This window comes from Myotis lucifugus, unplaced genomic scaffold, assembly GCF_000147115.1.
Source record: "Myotis lucifugus unplaced genomic scaffold, Myoluc2.0 scaffold_427, whole genome shotgun sequence".
NCBI lineage: Eukaryota > Metazoa > Chordata > Mammalia > Chiroptera > Vespertilionidae > Myotis > Myotis lucifugus.
This window is the reverse complement of record NW_005871475.1, coordinates 658,959-676,614: the sequence shown is the minus strand read 5'-3', so window position 1 is coordinate 676,614 and position 17,656 is coordinate 658,959. Positions and strand designations below refer to the sequence as shown.

General features: G+C 39.5%; 1 protein-coding gene across 1 annotated transcript in view; it reads right to left on the bottom strand.

Moving 5' to 3' along the window:
* The window catches only part of CNTNAP5 (contactin associated protein like 5), a 661,914-nt gene that overhangs the window by 58,083 nt on the left and 586,175 nt on the right, over positions 1-17,656 (bottom strand). The window contains exons 20-21 of the mRNA XM_023744097.1: positions 8,154-8,284; positions 536-623 (exon numbers count right to left, since the gene is read on the bottom strand). Coding sequence (XP_023599865.1) covers positions 536-623; positions 8,154-8,284 — 219 coding nt within the window. The remainder of the gene's footprint in view (positions 1-535; positions 624-8,153; positions 8,285-17,656) is intronic.

Sequence of the window (17,656 nt, the reverse complement as noted above, 5' to 3'; positions counted from 1 at the left end):
ACAAAGTAGATTTTATCACAAAGAGAAATTAAAGTTTAAAAATAATGCCAGTAATAAAAAAAATCATTAGAAAGTTTTAATCTCCCCCTGCATTTAATAAATACCTTCATAAAATATAAAATAAAAATTCATAGAACTTCCAGTAAAATAAAAGAAAATCCACAATTATAGTAAGAGATTTCAATCCCTTTTCAATGGTTGATGAATTAGTAAAGAGATTAAGGATTTGAGCAACCTAATAATTAGGGTTTTCAAATCCTTAATGTCTTTAGGTAAAAATTAAGTAAGTCTTTTAAATTAATAGATTAATTTTAATTTGAGTAAAAAAAAAATCACTTAGTGCTTTTTTGTTAATTTACCCTATTCAAGATTCCATAATATAGAGGCAAATGCCAATTCCCAACCCACCACACACATATCATAGCTTCTCCCGTTCCAGAAATTTTGGTTCTAGATTTGAATCACTTAATATCCTGATGAAAATCATTTATTCATTCATGTATTTTAACAAAGCCCAGTGGACAAGAGTACAAACCTGTGACTTTGCCCAAGGTGAGTGACCTCACAGCCCTGAACTCCACTTCTGGGGAGAAGTTATAGTTGAGCCGGAGCTGCTCATCCATCTGCGGGGAAAAGAAACAAGATGCATCAACAACGTCTGCCCCCAAAGGGCAGGCCACACCTCCTCTGGAAATAGCTGCGGCACCCATGGGGCGGCCCGCTCTGGGGCTTTCCCCTGGAGAGATGGGAAATGCCTCACTAATCCTCCCACCATGCACGCCAAAGGCCCTTCCTTTCTCTTGGCTTTCACACAAGTCTTCTCCCTGGAAATTCTGTGCAGCTTTTACAGTATTTATCTCCCCACTGAGATTTTCTCGCCAAATTCTTTGCTGCAAATAATCAAACAAGTAAAGCCTTCTTAGAAGCCAGGAACCTGCTGTGCAGGATTAACATGAAATGGGAAGCAGGCGCTCATTCCACATTTCTCCCCCCTCCTCCCCATTTTGTCCTTGGAGCCATGGCTGTTTCCTTTGCTCCCTTAGTTCTGACCTTGTCTCATTCAGGTATGGACACTGGGGGTTTTCTTGGGCAAATAGCTCAGTTTGATAGAAGTTTGGCCCTGGGGAGGAGAGCCTCGCTGGGTAGTGGCCACCTACATGAACCCCATCTCACAGGTGTAACAAAAGCCTCTACTGGGATTCTTCAGGCCTTTATTGCTAGAATCATTTTTAGGGAGCCCTTCATGGCTCACCCACCACTAATTCCAGCTTCATCTCTTTGCTCTCTGACTCCTCTTTCTAAGGCAGGATTTCCCCAACCCATTTCACTCTTCTCAGTCTAGTCAAATCCTGCCAGTTTCTTTCAAACTCTACTCTGAATATTTAAATGATATCCCTGGAAGGGATCCTCATTGTCTTCAGGTTTATCTGAAAGAAAAGGAACCTAGGACCCTTTTATCTGGGTGCCCTTGGGGAGTGACTGATCAGGACTAGTAACCATTTCTCCAGCTCCTGCTGCCAGGACTTCCTTTCTGCCGCTGTTTGCCGAGCAGTAGCTTCTGCTGGGAGAGAAGTCACTGGCTGTGACCTGTGGTGAGTGATTACATGATTTATTACCCTTCACTTACGAAACTAGACTGTAGTAATATTTGTTATTTTTTGAGCACTTGTCATATCAGATACTGCACTGAAGCATATTTCGAAATGTATTCTTCTCTGGAACATTATGAAGTGAGCAGTATTGTCCCTGTATCACTGATGGGGAGTGATATCATCCAGAAATCAACAATGTGGCCAAGGCCACACACAGTGTCCAGGAGCAGGGCCCCAGGCACTGTCTTTTTGGCTTTACTATCCATACCTCTCTAGATATGTGAGCAACTTTTAGACAATCACTCTGTGTTTTATTTCTGAATTTCTACAAAATTAATTAACAATATTTAAGTAGCTACTGTGTGCCAGACACTGTTCTAAGTGCTCCCAGAGTCCACCGCTCCTGGAAGCTTTCCTTCATCCCTTGCTCCGGTAAATGGATCCTCACGTCATGGTGCCTTTTTCTGCTCTAACTTTGCATTACGCTGCATCATAATGACCCACTTTTTCTCTCCCGCTCTCTCCAGTACCTATTGGCTCTTTGAGAATATGGATATCTTATCAATATATGTCTTCTAAAGTGTCTACTACAAAAAATGGCAAAAATATTCCTAGCACAGGTTTGCTGAGTGGTTAAATAAGCGTCTGTGTTGCTTCCCTTTCTACCTTGTGGGCTAGGAAGACAGAGCACATCGCACCACCAGGATGCGGCGGCCCTGGAGGTGCCCATCCCCAGGCTCAGGGATACAGATCGCCCTGAAGGAGCTCTTCTTGTGCTACCTCGGAGCTCTCAGCTGCCTTCCTTTTCTCTGGAACTGCCCCTCCCAGCAGGGGCAGGGGTCCTCCTCCACAGTGCAGGCGGGGAGGAGGCTGAAGTGAGTGGGGATTTCCTGCTGAGTGGAAAGCAGCGGCAGAATTCAGAGAAATGAAGGTTCAGCTGAGATTCCTCTGGCTTCTGCCCTCCCTCCTCCCCAGGCTCCACAGGGTCAGCTTCCTGTGGAAAGGGTTCCCTGGACATTGACAGGCTTATGCTCAAATGTCCCACATGGGAGAGACAATGATTCAAGTGCATGAGTCATTCCTATCCTTCTCTCCTGCTTGAAGGGACGTACCAGATGGCTAAGGAAGAGAGAGGGAGGCAAATGGTAATTAAAGGGGTTTTAGAAATATGAGTATTTGTAGAGGTTTGGAGAGGAAGGTAGAGTGACTCAAAAGAGACTGGAGGCTAGTGATGGAGTGTGGTCCACGCAGAACATGGGATGAGGGCACCTGAAAACTATACTGATTCAGATGCTGTTACCAATGTGAAAAATGTAGGAAATGCATATGGTAAAAGCAGTATAAAGGGGGCAGTAATAGGGGGTACCACAACATTTATTCTTAGGAATTCTATATGTAAGGGATGGCCTAGCCGAGGGCATCATTTAAGTATTCAGTGGGAAGTGCATTTTTGTTTCAGACTTTATTGTTACTTTCTGGTTTAACATTTTTATTCCTAATTACGATTGGAGGCTCAGGTCTGTCACCTGCCTGAGAAGCTTGACTGACCTCAGAATCTGGGACCCTGCCACTGACTGAGATGAGAAAGGGAGGAAAATGCTGAGATGCCAGGCCACGGGCTTGGTTCCTTAGCTCTGCTCTTTCCTATGATATTTACGAGAACTGACTGAGCTCAGTTCTATCGGCACCCCTTTTCTAAAGGTAAGTATGCTGATGCTCCGAGAGGTGAGTCCAAGGTACATCGCTGGTCCAAGACACAGCATCAGTAAGGAGCATGGATTCACACCCAGGTCTGTTTTACAGTGGGGATGCCTCTCTTGACCTCCAGATCTTCATCTTTCAAAAGAAGCAATTAGATACTTGGTTTCAAAAATGCCTGACACCTGCTTCTTTACAGCTTGTTGTTTTGTGGCATTTTGGGCACTGGCTTAATCTGTTTAATGTCATAAGTGCATTTTAGATTAAAGTTCAACTTCCCTACCAAGGCATTTTTGCAAGCACCTGTCTTAAAATATACTAATCCCATTACAATTCTCAAAACATCACCAGGAGTTCTTGCTTCTGGCTGTAGACCCAGCCTCCAAGGTCTCCTTCCTGTCATCAGAAATAGAAGAGAGGAGGAGGAGCAGCTCCAGGCCTGGGGATGGGAAGATCTGCTATTAGGTGCTGGATGCCTCTGGCTTGCCTGCTTCTCACAGGTCTGAGTGCTGCCAGAGACCCTCAGGCCACAGGCCAGTGGGGGTGGGGAGTAGGGGTTTGTGGGTTAGTGGTGGGGGGTGGGGGTGGGAATGGAGTCTAACAGGTCTGAATGCTGCCAGAGACCCTCAGGCCACACGCCAGGGGGGGGGGGAGTTGGGGGGTTGGGGGGGTGGTGAGTTGGGAGTTGTGGGTTAGTGGTGGTGGTAGGGGGGAAATGGAGGAGTAGAGTAGCCTCCCCCTTTCTATTTTTACTGAACAGCTTGTTCTAAATCAGCAGTTCTCAACCAGTGGATCTCGGCCCCTTTGGGGGTCGAATGACCCTTTCACAGGGGTCGCCTAAGACCATCGGAAAATACATATATAATGACATATTGTTTTTGTGGTTAATCACTATGCTTTCATTATGTTCAATTTGTAACAATGAAATTGGGGGTCACCACAACATGAGGAACTGTATTAAAGGGTCGAGGCATTAGGAAGGTGGAGAACCACTGTAAATGGAGAGGAAGAAGAAGGGATCGAGAGGGAAGGGGGGAGTGTCAGGGAGGCAAGTATGTTACCTTACTGGTTAAATAAGTTGATTTGAAGTTAAAAAGGAAAAATGTCCCTGCCTCCAGTTCTCTCTGCTCCCTTCAATGCTTTGGAAATTGTATGTCCTCAACTACTATGTGCTTATCATTGCCTATTAATTGATTGGTGGGAATTCTTTAAAGGGAGAAAATAAAATACCATTTCTTATTCTCTCACTTCCCTGTTTGTGTCTTTCATTTGTGGAAAAGAAGTTAGAAATTATAAAGAAGGAGGAGGAAAAGCTCATCTTATATACAAATGCTCACCAGAATGCATCCCAGATGTCCCCCCAGGACCTCAGTCAAAACATATTCAAACAAGAACTCATCATTTCCATCCCTTTCCTCCTTCAATCTGGCCTAAGTCCAAATTTTCTCCTGTGATTTCCCTTCTTATTTCAAGAGCAAATGTTAGAGTAAGAACATTAAATTATAATCACTCAGGGATTATAATTTGTATTACATATTTGACAGTTAGTCCCGAACTTACACCCAATCAGGAAAACCGACAGTCAATCTAGATTCTCTCATAGCCCATATCCACACACCCATGACCTTAAAAGGACAGCGATCTTTCATGAACTCTGGAAATAAAAGGAGGCCTGCGTGGGAAGCATGGAGTTTCAAAGGGATTGGTGATAGATGAGAAGGTTGCAAGGGTGCTGGCTCATGGAGATCCTCTCAGGTCAGTGCAAGATCTTTGGCTTTGGACAGAAGAGTAACACAATCTGACTAATCTCTTAACAGAATCCCTCTGGATACAGTGTTGAGAATAGGCTTCAGATAAACAAATAAACAGCAGGGGTCCTTTCATTAAAAGGCAACTGTAAGCTGTAATAACCAAGGAAAGAATGAGAGTGGCTTGGAGCAGGGTAGAAGCTGTTGATCAATAGGATGTTGCAGGAACAGAGATAAAACCACAATTTTAACATTGAGCAACTGCAAGAGCAGAGTTGCCATTGCCTGAGCTATGGGAGGTTATGGAAGGTGATGGGGATTTGGAGGAAGATTTTCAACAACTCAGCCTTAAGAGGTTACATTCAAGGTGTCTGAGAGACATCCACATGCATATGTCAAGTAGGCAGGTGAATATATAGGTCTGGAAATCAGGGAAAGGACCGATGTTAGAGATACATTTGGGATTCATTCGTCAGCATACAAATGGCATTTGGGATTAATTTATCAGCATTTCACATGGACTTGTAACCAGACAACCAAGGGTTCTGGGCTGCCTGTCACTACTTGAGCAAATTAAGCAGAGACAGGGCTGAGTCATATATGAGCATTTATTCCAATCCTGCCAGCAGTATGGGAGAGCAGCAGGTCAGCCACAAAAATCTGCTCTGCCCCTCTGCATAAACAAGATGCTTATATTGAATAGAAAGGCAAAGATTACTTGGGAAAGTAAGAATTATAGGCATGGGGAAGTAGACATGGTATAGTCAGTCATTACAGGTTACTAGTCATGCGGGCTGGGGGGTGGGGCACAGAGGGCAGGCGCATCAGGGTGCCCTGGGACCAGATTACAGGCGATAGGAGCTGGGGTTTGTAAAGAGCAGGTGCCTCCAGGACTAGATTATTTCATACATGAGGTTGTAAATCTTTCCATAATGACAGGCAGTTCTCAGAAGAAGGATGGACTGCATTCCAATGTGAGCTCCCATGTCCCAGGGCATATAACTCCCAACAAAGTTAGGATGTGCTTTCTAATCAGAACAGAACCATCATGGTTAACAGAGCATGATTAATATTTTTTATAATTGTAGCTGGTCCCCAATATTCTATTTCTGCCCCTAACAGACTGGGTGAGTGAAATGAGCCACAGAATGAGTGCAGTTTAAAAACAGAAGACTCTGAAGATGGAGTCCAGGGAGATTCCAAAGGTTAGAATTTGGAAGTTAAAGGGGGACCAACAAGATAAATTAGACACAGGAAGAAACACCAGGTGAAAGTATGTCCTGCAAGCCTAATGGCAATATGACCCAAGAGCCGACAGCAAGTGCTGTGTTAAATGGTGATGAGAAGACAAGTAAGAAAAGACCATTGGATTTTGCAAGATAAGGCCATGGTATCTTGAGAAGTATTATTTTGCTGTAACACAGGGAGATAAATCATTGATATGGATTTAAAAAATATATATGCAAAATTCAGAGACCAAGTATATATAAAATATCTCCAAGGATGTGAGCAATAAACTAACAGAGAAAATATAATAAGATAAGAGGATAAAAGACCTCCTTCGCTGCCTTAGAGCACTTTTTTTAGTGTTTTGTTTGTTTGTTTTCTGTTGTTGTTGTTGTTTGCTATTTATGTAATGTTTGCATGATTTATGCTTTGGGAAGCCATCCGGATAGAGCTGGTAAATGTTGAAAAGAGAAGGAAAGCGCATAATGCTGAAGGAATGTTTCTAAGTAGGATATGAGATTTAGCCCACAAGTGGTGGATCAGGCCTTAGCTAGGGCCATTAACTCTATATAGTCAACAACAAATCACAGAAAGAGTACAAAGACACAGATGCAGGTGGTTGGGTAAATGTGATGGTGAGTATATACCTTCTGAATGTTAAATCTTTTTCACAAGAAAGAAGAAACAAATGTCATCTGCTGAGAGTAAATATGTAGTTAAGATTGTTGGTGGTATAGAAGACATGAGGAGGCTTAAAATGATCACCTAGACTGTGGTCGGCAAACTCATTAGTCAACAGAGCCAAATATCAACAGTACAATGGTTGAAATTTCTTTTGAGAGCCAAATTTTTTAAACTTACACTATATAGGTAGGTACATTGTTATTAACTTAATTAGGGTACTCCTAAGGCTTAGGAAGAGCCATACTCAAGGGGCCAAAGAGCCGCATGTGGCTCGCAAGCTGCAGTTTGCCAACCACCGAGTCCTAGGAGATAAAAAAAAAATGGATGGATTAAAACAAATAAGGGGTGACTGCTGGGAAGATTTAAAGGTTAACTTCAGGTCATGATTCTAGAAAGGATGATGTGGACTCTGCCAATTCTCTATCGTCTCCTGTATGATCTTTATACCATGAATTTTACACTGAAATTCTATGGAGTGCCTGTCACATACTGTACTTTTTAAAAAAATCCTCACCCAAGAATATTTTTCCATTGATTTTTCTAGGGCCTGGGATTGAACCTACAACCATGGTACGTGCCCTTTGCCAGGAATTGAACCCACAACCTTTTGGTCCACAGGGCTGACACTCTAACCAGCCAGGGCCACATACTGTACTCTTCGGGCGAACTTTACCAATGCTCCCATAGAGTCCCTGCCTGAGCACTTCGCTCTCTCTTCATCTAGCCAATTCCTATTAACCTCCAAGACTCACTTTAGTCCTAACTTCACCCAGGAATTGAATACTGATGCCCAGCGCTCTCCTCCATGCTCTCATTTCACATGGGCACACTTCTGTCTTAGGCCTGGCCAGTCTCTCATGATTTCCAATTCACTCATATGTCTTCCCATTCTACTACAATTCAGGGGTTATAATCTTAAGTATGCATCAGAATCACCTGCTGACTCCCTTGCAAAGACGTTTCTGATTAAGTGGACCTGTTGTAGGGCCCAAGAATCTGCATTTCTAACAAGGCCCCAAGTAATGCTGATGCTGGTTGAAAGGGTGCAGCAACACTCTGAGAACCATTATTCAATCTTTTCAAAGACTGGGCCAAATGTAATTCGTATCTATCTCCAGAACTTGGTTCCATACTTGACGTGGGATAGAAGCTCAGAAAAGTGTTTTTTGAGCATCCAAGGTATAAAAAGAGGAAAATAAGTTACCTGAATGGTAAGCTCTCTTCCCTCTCGGTTAATCTTCAAGTGGTGCATCCTTCTATTAGCAAGGTTCTCTACCTCAATGGTGAACACATGGGTTTCTTCCTTGCTCAGCTGATAGTGAACTTGTAAGCTTCCTTGAAAAATAAATGTTAGAAATTAGAATTAAAAATAAGACCCATAAAATTTAAAAGTATGATCAGATTGTATTTTAATTATTATTGAAATTTTAAATTAAATAAGAAATCCATGCTTTAATTATTTTATCATTTAACTTTTTAAAAGATATGCTATTATTATAGCATTTGGGTCCATAAAGAAATCTCTGAGTATAGCTGCAAAATTAAAGCGTGTGTGTGTGTGTGTGTGTGTGTGTGTGTGTGTGTGTGTAGGGAGAGTGTGTTATCAGAAACCAAAATACCAGTTTGTAAAATAAAACAGCCACAAGTCTATTTTGTAATTGAATTATGAAAATTTTAATAAGACAAAGTGTTTTTCTACTCTTTCTTTAATTCCTACCATATCCTATTCCTCCTTTTCTTCCTAATTGCCTTCATAAAATTCCATAATCTATAATGTGGAATAACCTAAGGCAGAAGATAAAAAGATAATTTGGGGTTATGAGGCCATTACCTAACAGTCAGCTAAGAGGAGAAGCTCCCTATAGTCAATCCTGGTTTTCTTATCTCCTCTTCTTTTGGTTCTGACCATCAAAAATGTTCAAATATTAATATTTTTGGTTATTTTATCACTTAATAATTAATAATAGCTCCCTATCAGTAGCATAGTTGGTGCTGATAGGAGTTGGGGGTGGGGGTTTGTGCAAAGGGGCCCAGGCTGCCAATACTAGAGAAAGCTTATAGACACTTCTTGTTCACTAGTTACTTTAGGTGGTATTCTCTTTCAGACTTCTAATTTTAAGAATCTGTGTGTTTTAATATTTAATTCAACCAAATAAACATAATCAGCATGTGACAATTATGTATCAGTCATAATGATATGCATCACATTCCTGGAGGGAATTGGGAGTCTTTTACAATCCCACACTTTGACTCATTCATACACACATTCATGTTCTGTATGTATTTGTCCATTTTAGAAATCACTTCTATTTCATACATCTTTTCGAGCACCTACTTCACAACCATTCCTTTTAGATGTCAATAATCTCAATGCGAATCCTGTTAAAGAATTCTGAAGCTTCCTTAACATCACAATTTATGTCAAAAACACCCCAACAAAGCAAATAAATACCTAAATCAAATATTAACAGGCAGAAAGGGAGATATTGACAATAACACAATAGTAATAGGGTATTTTAAAACCTTACTCACATCAATGAATAGATCATCCAGATCTAATATCAACATGTGGCTTTAGCAACACATTAGAGCATATGGAGCATATGCCTCCAGAACATTATATCCCAAATCAGCAGAATGCACATTCTTTTCAAGTGTATCTGCACTATTTTCCAGAATAGACCACACGTTAGGCCACAAAACAAGTCTCAGTAATTTTAAGAATATTAAAATCATATCAAGTATCTTCCTCATTATTGATGTTAAAATACTAGAAATCTATTACAATAAGAAAGTTGGAAAAAAAATACAAACACAGGTTACCAAACAACATGTTACTAAACAATCATTAGGTTAATAAAGTAATCAAGCAGACATAAAACAGTATTTTAAGACATAAAAATGGAAACACAATTATCAAAAATTGTTAGGATGCAGCAAAAGCAGTTAAAAGAGGGAAATTCATAGTGTTGTGTGCCTACATCAAGAAACAAGAAAAGTATCAAATAAATAATCTAAATTTACACCTAAAGGAAATAGAAAATGAAGAACAGAGAGAACCAAGATGGTGGCATAGGTAAACACTGATACGTACCACCTTCCACAACCACATAAAAATTTCAAATAAAATGCAAACCATCATTCAGAACTTCCTGAAATCTAGAGAAGTAAAGAAGAAAGTCCTACAACTAGAGAAGTAAAGAAAAAAGCACATTGAGACTGAAACTTTGCAGGCCAGAAGGGAGTTGCAAGAAATGTTCAAAGTGATGAATGGCAAGGACCTACAACCAAGATTACTCTACCCAGCAAAGTTCTCATTTAGAATTGAAGGTCTGATAAAGAGATTCACAGACAAAAAAAGCTAAAGGAGTTAGTCACCACCAAGCCAGTACTACATGAAATGATGAAGGGAATTTTTGAGGAGGAGGAGGAGGAGGAGGAGGAGGAGGAGGAGGAAGAGGAGAAGAAGAAGAAGAAGAAGAAGAAGAAGAAGAAGAAGAAGAAGAAGAAAAAGAAGAAGTGAACAATAAAAATGGCAATAAATGCACATCTATCAACATTGAATGTAAAAATCAAAATAAAGGAACAAAAAAATCTAATGAACAAAATAAACTGATGAATAAAATAGAATCAGAGGCATGGAAACATGGAACAGACTGACAAATCTCAAAAGGAAGGGGGTAGGGGAGACAGGAAGATACTAACCAAAGATGTTATATGTATGTGTGCATTACCTCTGCAGACAATAGGGTGGTGAAGGCCTGGAGTGGGGTGGGAACCAGGTGGAGGTGGGCAATGGGAAATAAAAAGAGGAACATCTATAATAATCTGAATAATAAATATTTTTAAAAAAAGAAAATGAAGAACAAACAAAACTCAAAGTGAGTAGAAGGAAAGAAATAAAGATCAGAGCAGAAAAAAATAAAATGGGACCAAAAAAATAAACAATAGAAAAAGTTGACAAAACTAAGCTAGTTTATTTTTAAAGATAAAAAAAAATAGATGAAGCTTCAGCCAGTCTTATCAAGGAAATAAAAAAGATAGAGGACCCAAATAAAATCAGAAATGAAAGAGAAGTAATAATCAACAACACAGAAATATATAGTATTATAAAAGAATACTATGAACAAAAAATTAGACAAGAATAAATGGATAATATCCTAGAAACATGTAATCTTCTAAGATTGAACCAGGAAGAAACAGAAAACCTGAACATACTGATTAATATCTATAATAATAAAAGTTTAATATGCTAATTAGACTGGACAGCTGAACGACCTTCAGGATGTCATTCCAGATGAAGCCCTGGCAGCAGGGGCCAAGGCAGAGGTGGCTAGGAGCGATGAGGCAGGCAGGTGAGCAGTTAGGGGTGATCAGGCAGGCAGGCAGAGTGGTTAGGGGTGATCAGGCAGGCAGGTGAGAGGTTAGGGCTGATCAGGTTGGCAGGTGAGTGGTTAGGGATGATGAGGCAGGCAGGCAAGTGGTTAGGAGCTAGCGGTCCTGGATTGAGAGAGGGATGTCCGACTGCCAGTTTAGGTCCGATCCTGCACCAGCAGTCAGACATCCCCCAAAGGGTTCCAGATTGTGAGAGAATGCAGGTTAGGCTGAGGGACCCTCCCCCCCACCCTGTGCACTAATTTTGTGCACCAGGCATCTAGTGCCATATAAAAAGAAAAATGAATCAGTACTCAAAAAGCAAAACAAAACAAAAACAAACAAACAATAAAATAGTCAACAAACAAGTGTAGGACCAGACATATTCACAGGTAATTGCAGCCAAACAATCAAAATTTAAAATTATTTTTTTAAAAAATGAAGGAGGAAAGCTTTCAAACTCATTCTATGAGGCCAATGTTACCTGATACCAAACAATACAATGAAACTACTAAAATAGAAAATTATAGGCCAAGATTCCTGATAGAGATAGAAGCAAGATTTCTCAACAAAATATTAGCAACTCAAATATAACAATACATTAAAAAGATAATGCAATATGATCAAGTGAAATTTATTCCAGGAATTACAGATGCTTCAATATCCACAGAGTAATCAATGTGCTGTACCATAACAACAAAATAAAGGAGAAAAATCATGACATCTCAATAGATTCAGAAAAGCAATAACCAAAATTCAACATTCTTTTTATTATAAAACACTTTAAAAAGTAGTTATAAAAAAGACATGCCTCAACATACAAAAGACTGTACAGCAAACCCATAAGTGAGCATAATATTCAATGGCTAAAAGCTGAAAGCTTTTTCTCTCAGACCAGGAACAAGATAAGCATGCACACTTTCACTACTCTTATTCAACATAATATTGAAAGCAACAGCCAAGGCAATCCCACAAGAAAAGGAAATAAAAAGATTCAAACAGAAAATAAAGAAGTAAAATTCTTACTATTTGCAGATAAATAAAACAATATTATAGAAAACTTTAAACATCCCAATAAAATTGTTAGAACTAATATTTGAATAAAATAAAGTTAAAGAATGCAAAATTAATATTCTATTGTTTTCTATACAAAAATGAGTTATCAGTAAGAGAAATTAAGAAAATAATTCCATTTACAATTGAAACAAAAACAATAAAATACCTAGAAATAAATTTAACCAAGGAAGTAAAAGACTTGTGCTCTGAAAACTATAAGACATTGATAAAAGAAAGTGAAGAAGACACAAATAAAAGAAAAGCTAAACTATGGTCATGTACTCAAATAATTAACATTGTTAAAATGCCCACTGCTCAAAGCAATCTACCAATTTTTCACAAAAGACTCAGGATAGCCAAAGGAATCTTGAGAAAAAAGAACAAAGTTGTAGTATCACATTCTCTGATTTCAAACTATATCACAAAACTATAGAAATCAAATCAGTATGATACTGGCACAAATACAGATAGATCAATGGAGCAGAATAGACATCCCAGAAATAAGCCCAACTAATCTGTGACAATGAAGGCAAAATATACAAGGGGAAAAGATAGTCTCTTCAATAAATGGGGTTGTAAAACCAAAACACACATATACAAAAAGTGAAACGAGGCCATTTTCCTACAACATATACAAAAATGAACTCAAAATGAATGAAAGACTTAATTGTAATACCTGACACTCCTAGAAGGAAACCCTTTACATCCTTCTTAGCAATGTTATTTTTTGAAAATGTCTCCTTGGGCAAAGGCAACAAAAGCAAAAAAAATCAAGTGGAACTACATCAAACTAAAAAAACATTTGCACAGTGAAGAAAGCCGTCAATAAAATGTAAAGGCTACTTATTGAAGTGGAGAAGATATTTGTGAATTATATATCTGGTAAAAAGTTATATTATAAAATATATAAAGAACTCATACAACTCAACATCAAAAATCAAACAATCCATTTAAAAATAATGAGCAGAGGATCTGAATAGACATGTCTCCAAATAAGACATAGAGATGGCCAATAGACATATGAAAAAAATATTCAAAATTACTAATTATAAGGGAAATGCAAATCAAAACTATGGGATATTTCACACCTGGTAGAATGTCTATTATCACAAAGAAAAAAGTAACAAGTGTTGCCACTGATGTGGAGAAAAGGGAACCCTAGTGCACTGTTGGGGGATTGCAAATTAGTGCAGCCATTATGTTGGTTCCTCAAAAACAAACAAACAAACAAACAAACAAACAAACAAAAAACTACTGTACAACCCAGCAATTCCATTTCTGAATATTCATCCAAAGAAAACAAAAATAATAATTTGAAAAAATACATGCATGCCTATATTTGCTGCAGTATTATTTATACTAGCCTAGATATGAAAGCAACCTAGATATTCATTGATAGGTAAATGGATAAATAAGATGTGCTTTATACATAGGATGAAATGTTACTGAACCATAAAATAGAATGAATTCTTGACATTTACAATAACATGGATGTATCTAGAGGGTATTATATTAAGTAAAATAAGTTGGACAGAGAAAGACAAAGATTGTCTGATTTTACTTATTTGTGAATTTAAAAAAAACAAAAAAAACCACAAAACAAATGAATAAACAAAATTAAACAGAAACAAACTCATAGAACAGAGTGATAGTTGTCAGAAGGGAAAGGGTGGGGGAGCACTGAGAAAGAAGACAAGAATTAAGTACAAACTTCCAGTTATAAAATGTCATATGGATGTAATGTACAGCATAAGCAATAGAGTCAACACCATCATCATAACTATGATGACAGATGGTCAGTAGACTCATTGCTGTGATCACTTTGTAAGATATAGAAATGTTGAGTCATTATGTTGTACACCTGAGCTGATATAAGGATTTATGTCAATTATAATTTAAAATAAATTAATAAAAAATAAAACATCTCAACCAGTTATTTTACAGCCCTACAAATATTGATCTTATTTTGTTTGGTGTTTTTTGCAACAAATCCCTCCCAGAATTTCTCAATGAAATCTTTCACTAACTAATCCTATCTAATAAAGAGGTAATATGCTAATTGACCCTCACACCATCGCAAAGATTGCCCACAGCCAATAAGGAAGGAATATGCTAATTGGCTACCCTGCCCTCAAAGATGGTGGCATCTACAGCCAATAAGGAGGGAATATGCTGTGGGAAACCATTTATTGTCTTCACTAGCTGATAAGCGTAGACAGAGAACCCCCCGAAGGCTGGGTGCCTTTGAAGCCTTAGCAAAGGTCGGAGCTAGGCGCCACCCCTGTTTGTCCAGACAGTGGTAGCTGAAGCAACTTCCCCATTTATTATTATGTAAATCCTTGCTGATGGGCTAGTCTGCCTGTTGCCAGGGGTCATCTGCCTAAGGGCTATGCTATGGGTATATTCCAGATCAATAAAAGCTTGGTGAGGCCTGAGCACCGGGGGAAGTCCTTCCTCCTGAGTTGGACTTACTCGCCTGGTCCCCCAATATTTCCAAATTATCTCGTGCATTTTCTCTTTCATTTGTGTGCGGCTCCGCTTCCAGTTCCTGAACCCTCATCCACGCGTGACGTAGAAGGAAACACTCAACATATGCTAATTGATTGCCCCAGCCTCAAAGATGGCGGCGCCCACAGCCACAAGATGGCTGGCAGGGTAGGGCAGTTGTGGGCGATCAGGCCAGCAGGGGAGGGCAATTAGGGGCAACCAGGCCAGAAGGGGAGGTTAGTTACAGGTGACTGGGCTGGCAGGGGAGGGCAGTTGGGGGGAACCAGGCCGGCAGGGGAGGGCAGTTGGGGGCGATTGGGTTGGCACGGGAGCAGTTAGGCATCAATCAGGCTGGCAGGGGAGTGGTTAGGGGGTGATCAGGCTGGCATATAGAAGTGGTTAGGGGCAATCAGGCAGGCAGGCAGGTGAGCCATTGGGAGCCATCAGTTCCGGATTGTGAAGGGGATGACCCAGATTGGAGAGGGTACAGGCTGAGCTGGAAACACCCCCCTCCAGTGCATGAATTTCATGCTCTGGGCCTCTAGTTTTCTTATAATTCATAGGAAGAAAAAATCCAATTCTTAACTTAAAAATAAGTTTGAGCCCTGGCTGGTTTTCTCAGTGGTTAGAGCACCAACCTGCACACCAACGAGTCATGGGTTTGATTCCTGATCAAGGGCATGTATCCGGGTTGCATGTTCCATCCCTGGCCCAGATCACCAGGGTGCATGCAGGAGACAACCCATTGATGTGTCTCTCTCACATGAATGTCTCTCTCTCTCTCTCTCTCTCTCTCTCTCTCTCTCTCCCTCTCTTCTTTTCACTATCTCTAAATATTAATGGAAAATATTTTCCAGTAAGGATTAATAAAATATAATATGTTTGACACCACTAAAGAGTGACTTTTAGTCTGCTACAAGGCACTGGGTTGAGATAGAGAATAGTGTGGGGTCAGGAAAGGAGGCTAATTTACCAGCTTCCTCCAGTATCTTCTTTAACTGCTTAGTCAATGATCTAAGAGGCAAATCTCTCCTTCCAGCATGTACTCTGGTGATTCAGCGGATTGGCATCAAGTTCTTGGAGAGCACTATCATGTCTGCTGGTCTCAGGGTTCTCCTGTAGTCCCTGCCCTCAAGCTCTTCTCCACTATATGCTTTATCTGCATGTTTTCATTTTCTCCATAGAGTTTCTCATGCCCATCTTTCCTTCTGTTAACAAGTTTATAGTCCCATAGACCACTGACTGAGGGAAGACAATGTCTAGAAATATAATAATCCAAAATATTCATTGTTCTGACCAGGAGTTCACTACAATTTATCTGAAGAACGATAATGCATCCTCTCCTATTTGGTCTCAGTTATATTTTTATGTTAGTATATATACAATAGAAGCATACATCTTCATTGTGTACATATAGATGGCGATAAAATGTTCACAATATGGAAATTAGAAATGAAATAGATTTTTGTCCCATTTAAGGCTTTTCCAAATATTATTCTAGAATAAACATACATATAATGGAATGAGCTTTGTCACCAGCAAGTGCTCTGTAAAAGTGTCAACAGAGCCCATTAATATTGGAGCCCTCTAGTTGTATCAAGATCATGTTTTTTTAAAGTCTTTTGGAAAAATCTATGACATATTTTACTTTTCAGAATGAGATAATAGGGAATATCAATGTCACTTTTAAAAACTGAGAGGGGAATTTATGTTTATACAAAATATTTAAACACAATGATAAGGAATCTATTTTAAATCAAGGAGGGTTAGTCATATTCTGGTAAACTTTCTTGCTGCTTCAAGGACAAAGTTACAATATGGCTTATATCATGCTTGAGTTTCTACTTATAACTCCCTTTTCATTTAAAATACATTTTCCCCTGCATTTTACAAGTAAAAAAACATAGGTGCTAAGAGGTCAATAATTTTTCATCATTCATAGAGAGTGACGGACTCAGATTTAGAAACTAAATCTGGCTGTCTCCAAGAAACATGGTTTTCCCATGGACCACATGTGATCAGCTCAGCCTAGAACTCTCTTCCACTCCAGAATTTCTCATTGAGCTTACTTCTGCCCATTCTCCAAAGTTCAATGTAAGATTACCTCTTCCAGAAACCCTTTCCTGACTTCTGTTCCCATAAGCACTGTGCTCACCTCTATCTAAGCATGTACTGGGTTGTGTTGTTTACTTACTTGCCTGTCTCTTACACAATCTGTTAACTCCTTGGGAATCTGTACATGTGTAATATATCTGTAGATTCCCAGTGCCTGGTCCATTGTAAATATTCAGTAAATTTGAAAGGTAGGGAATAAAGAAGGAAGGGAGAAGGTGAGAAAAAGAAGGAGGGAAGAAAGAAGGAAGAAAGGGTAGAAGGAAGTGAGTGCGGGATGGACAAAGATAGGAAGGTCCACAAAAATTCAGTGGAGCTTAGAAAATTGTTTACATCTAAAAAAATGTTTTTGACGTAGTATAAATAAGAGTGGTACTTATTCTCTTTTTAAAAATATTTTTATGTTTTGTTTTATTTATTGACGAGAGAGAGAGAAAGAGAGAGAGAGAGAGAGAGAGAGAGAGAGAGAGAGAGAGATTTGTTGTTCCACTTATTTATGCATTCATTGGTTGATTCTTATATATGCCCTGCCCCAGGATTGAACCCTCAATCTTGGTATATCTGGATGACACTCAAACGAACTGAACTACCCAGCCAGGTGGTACTTATTCTCAACTAGAGGCCCAGTGCCCAAAATTTGTGCACAGAGGTGGGGGTTCCCTCAGCCCAACCTGTACC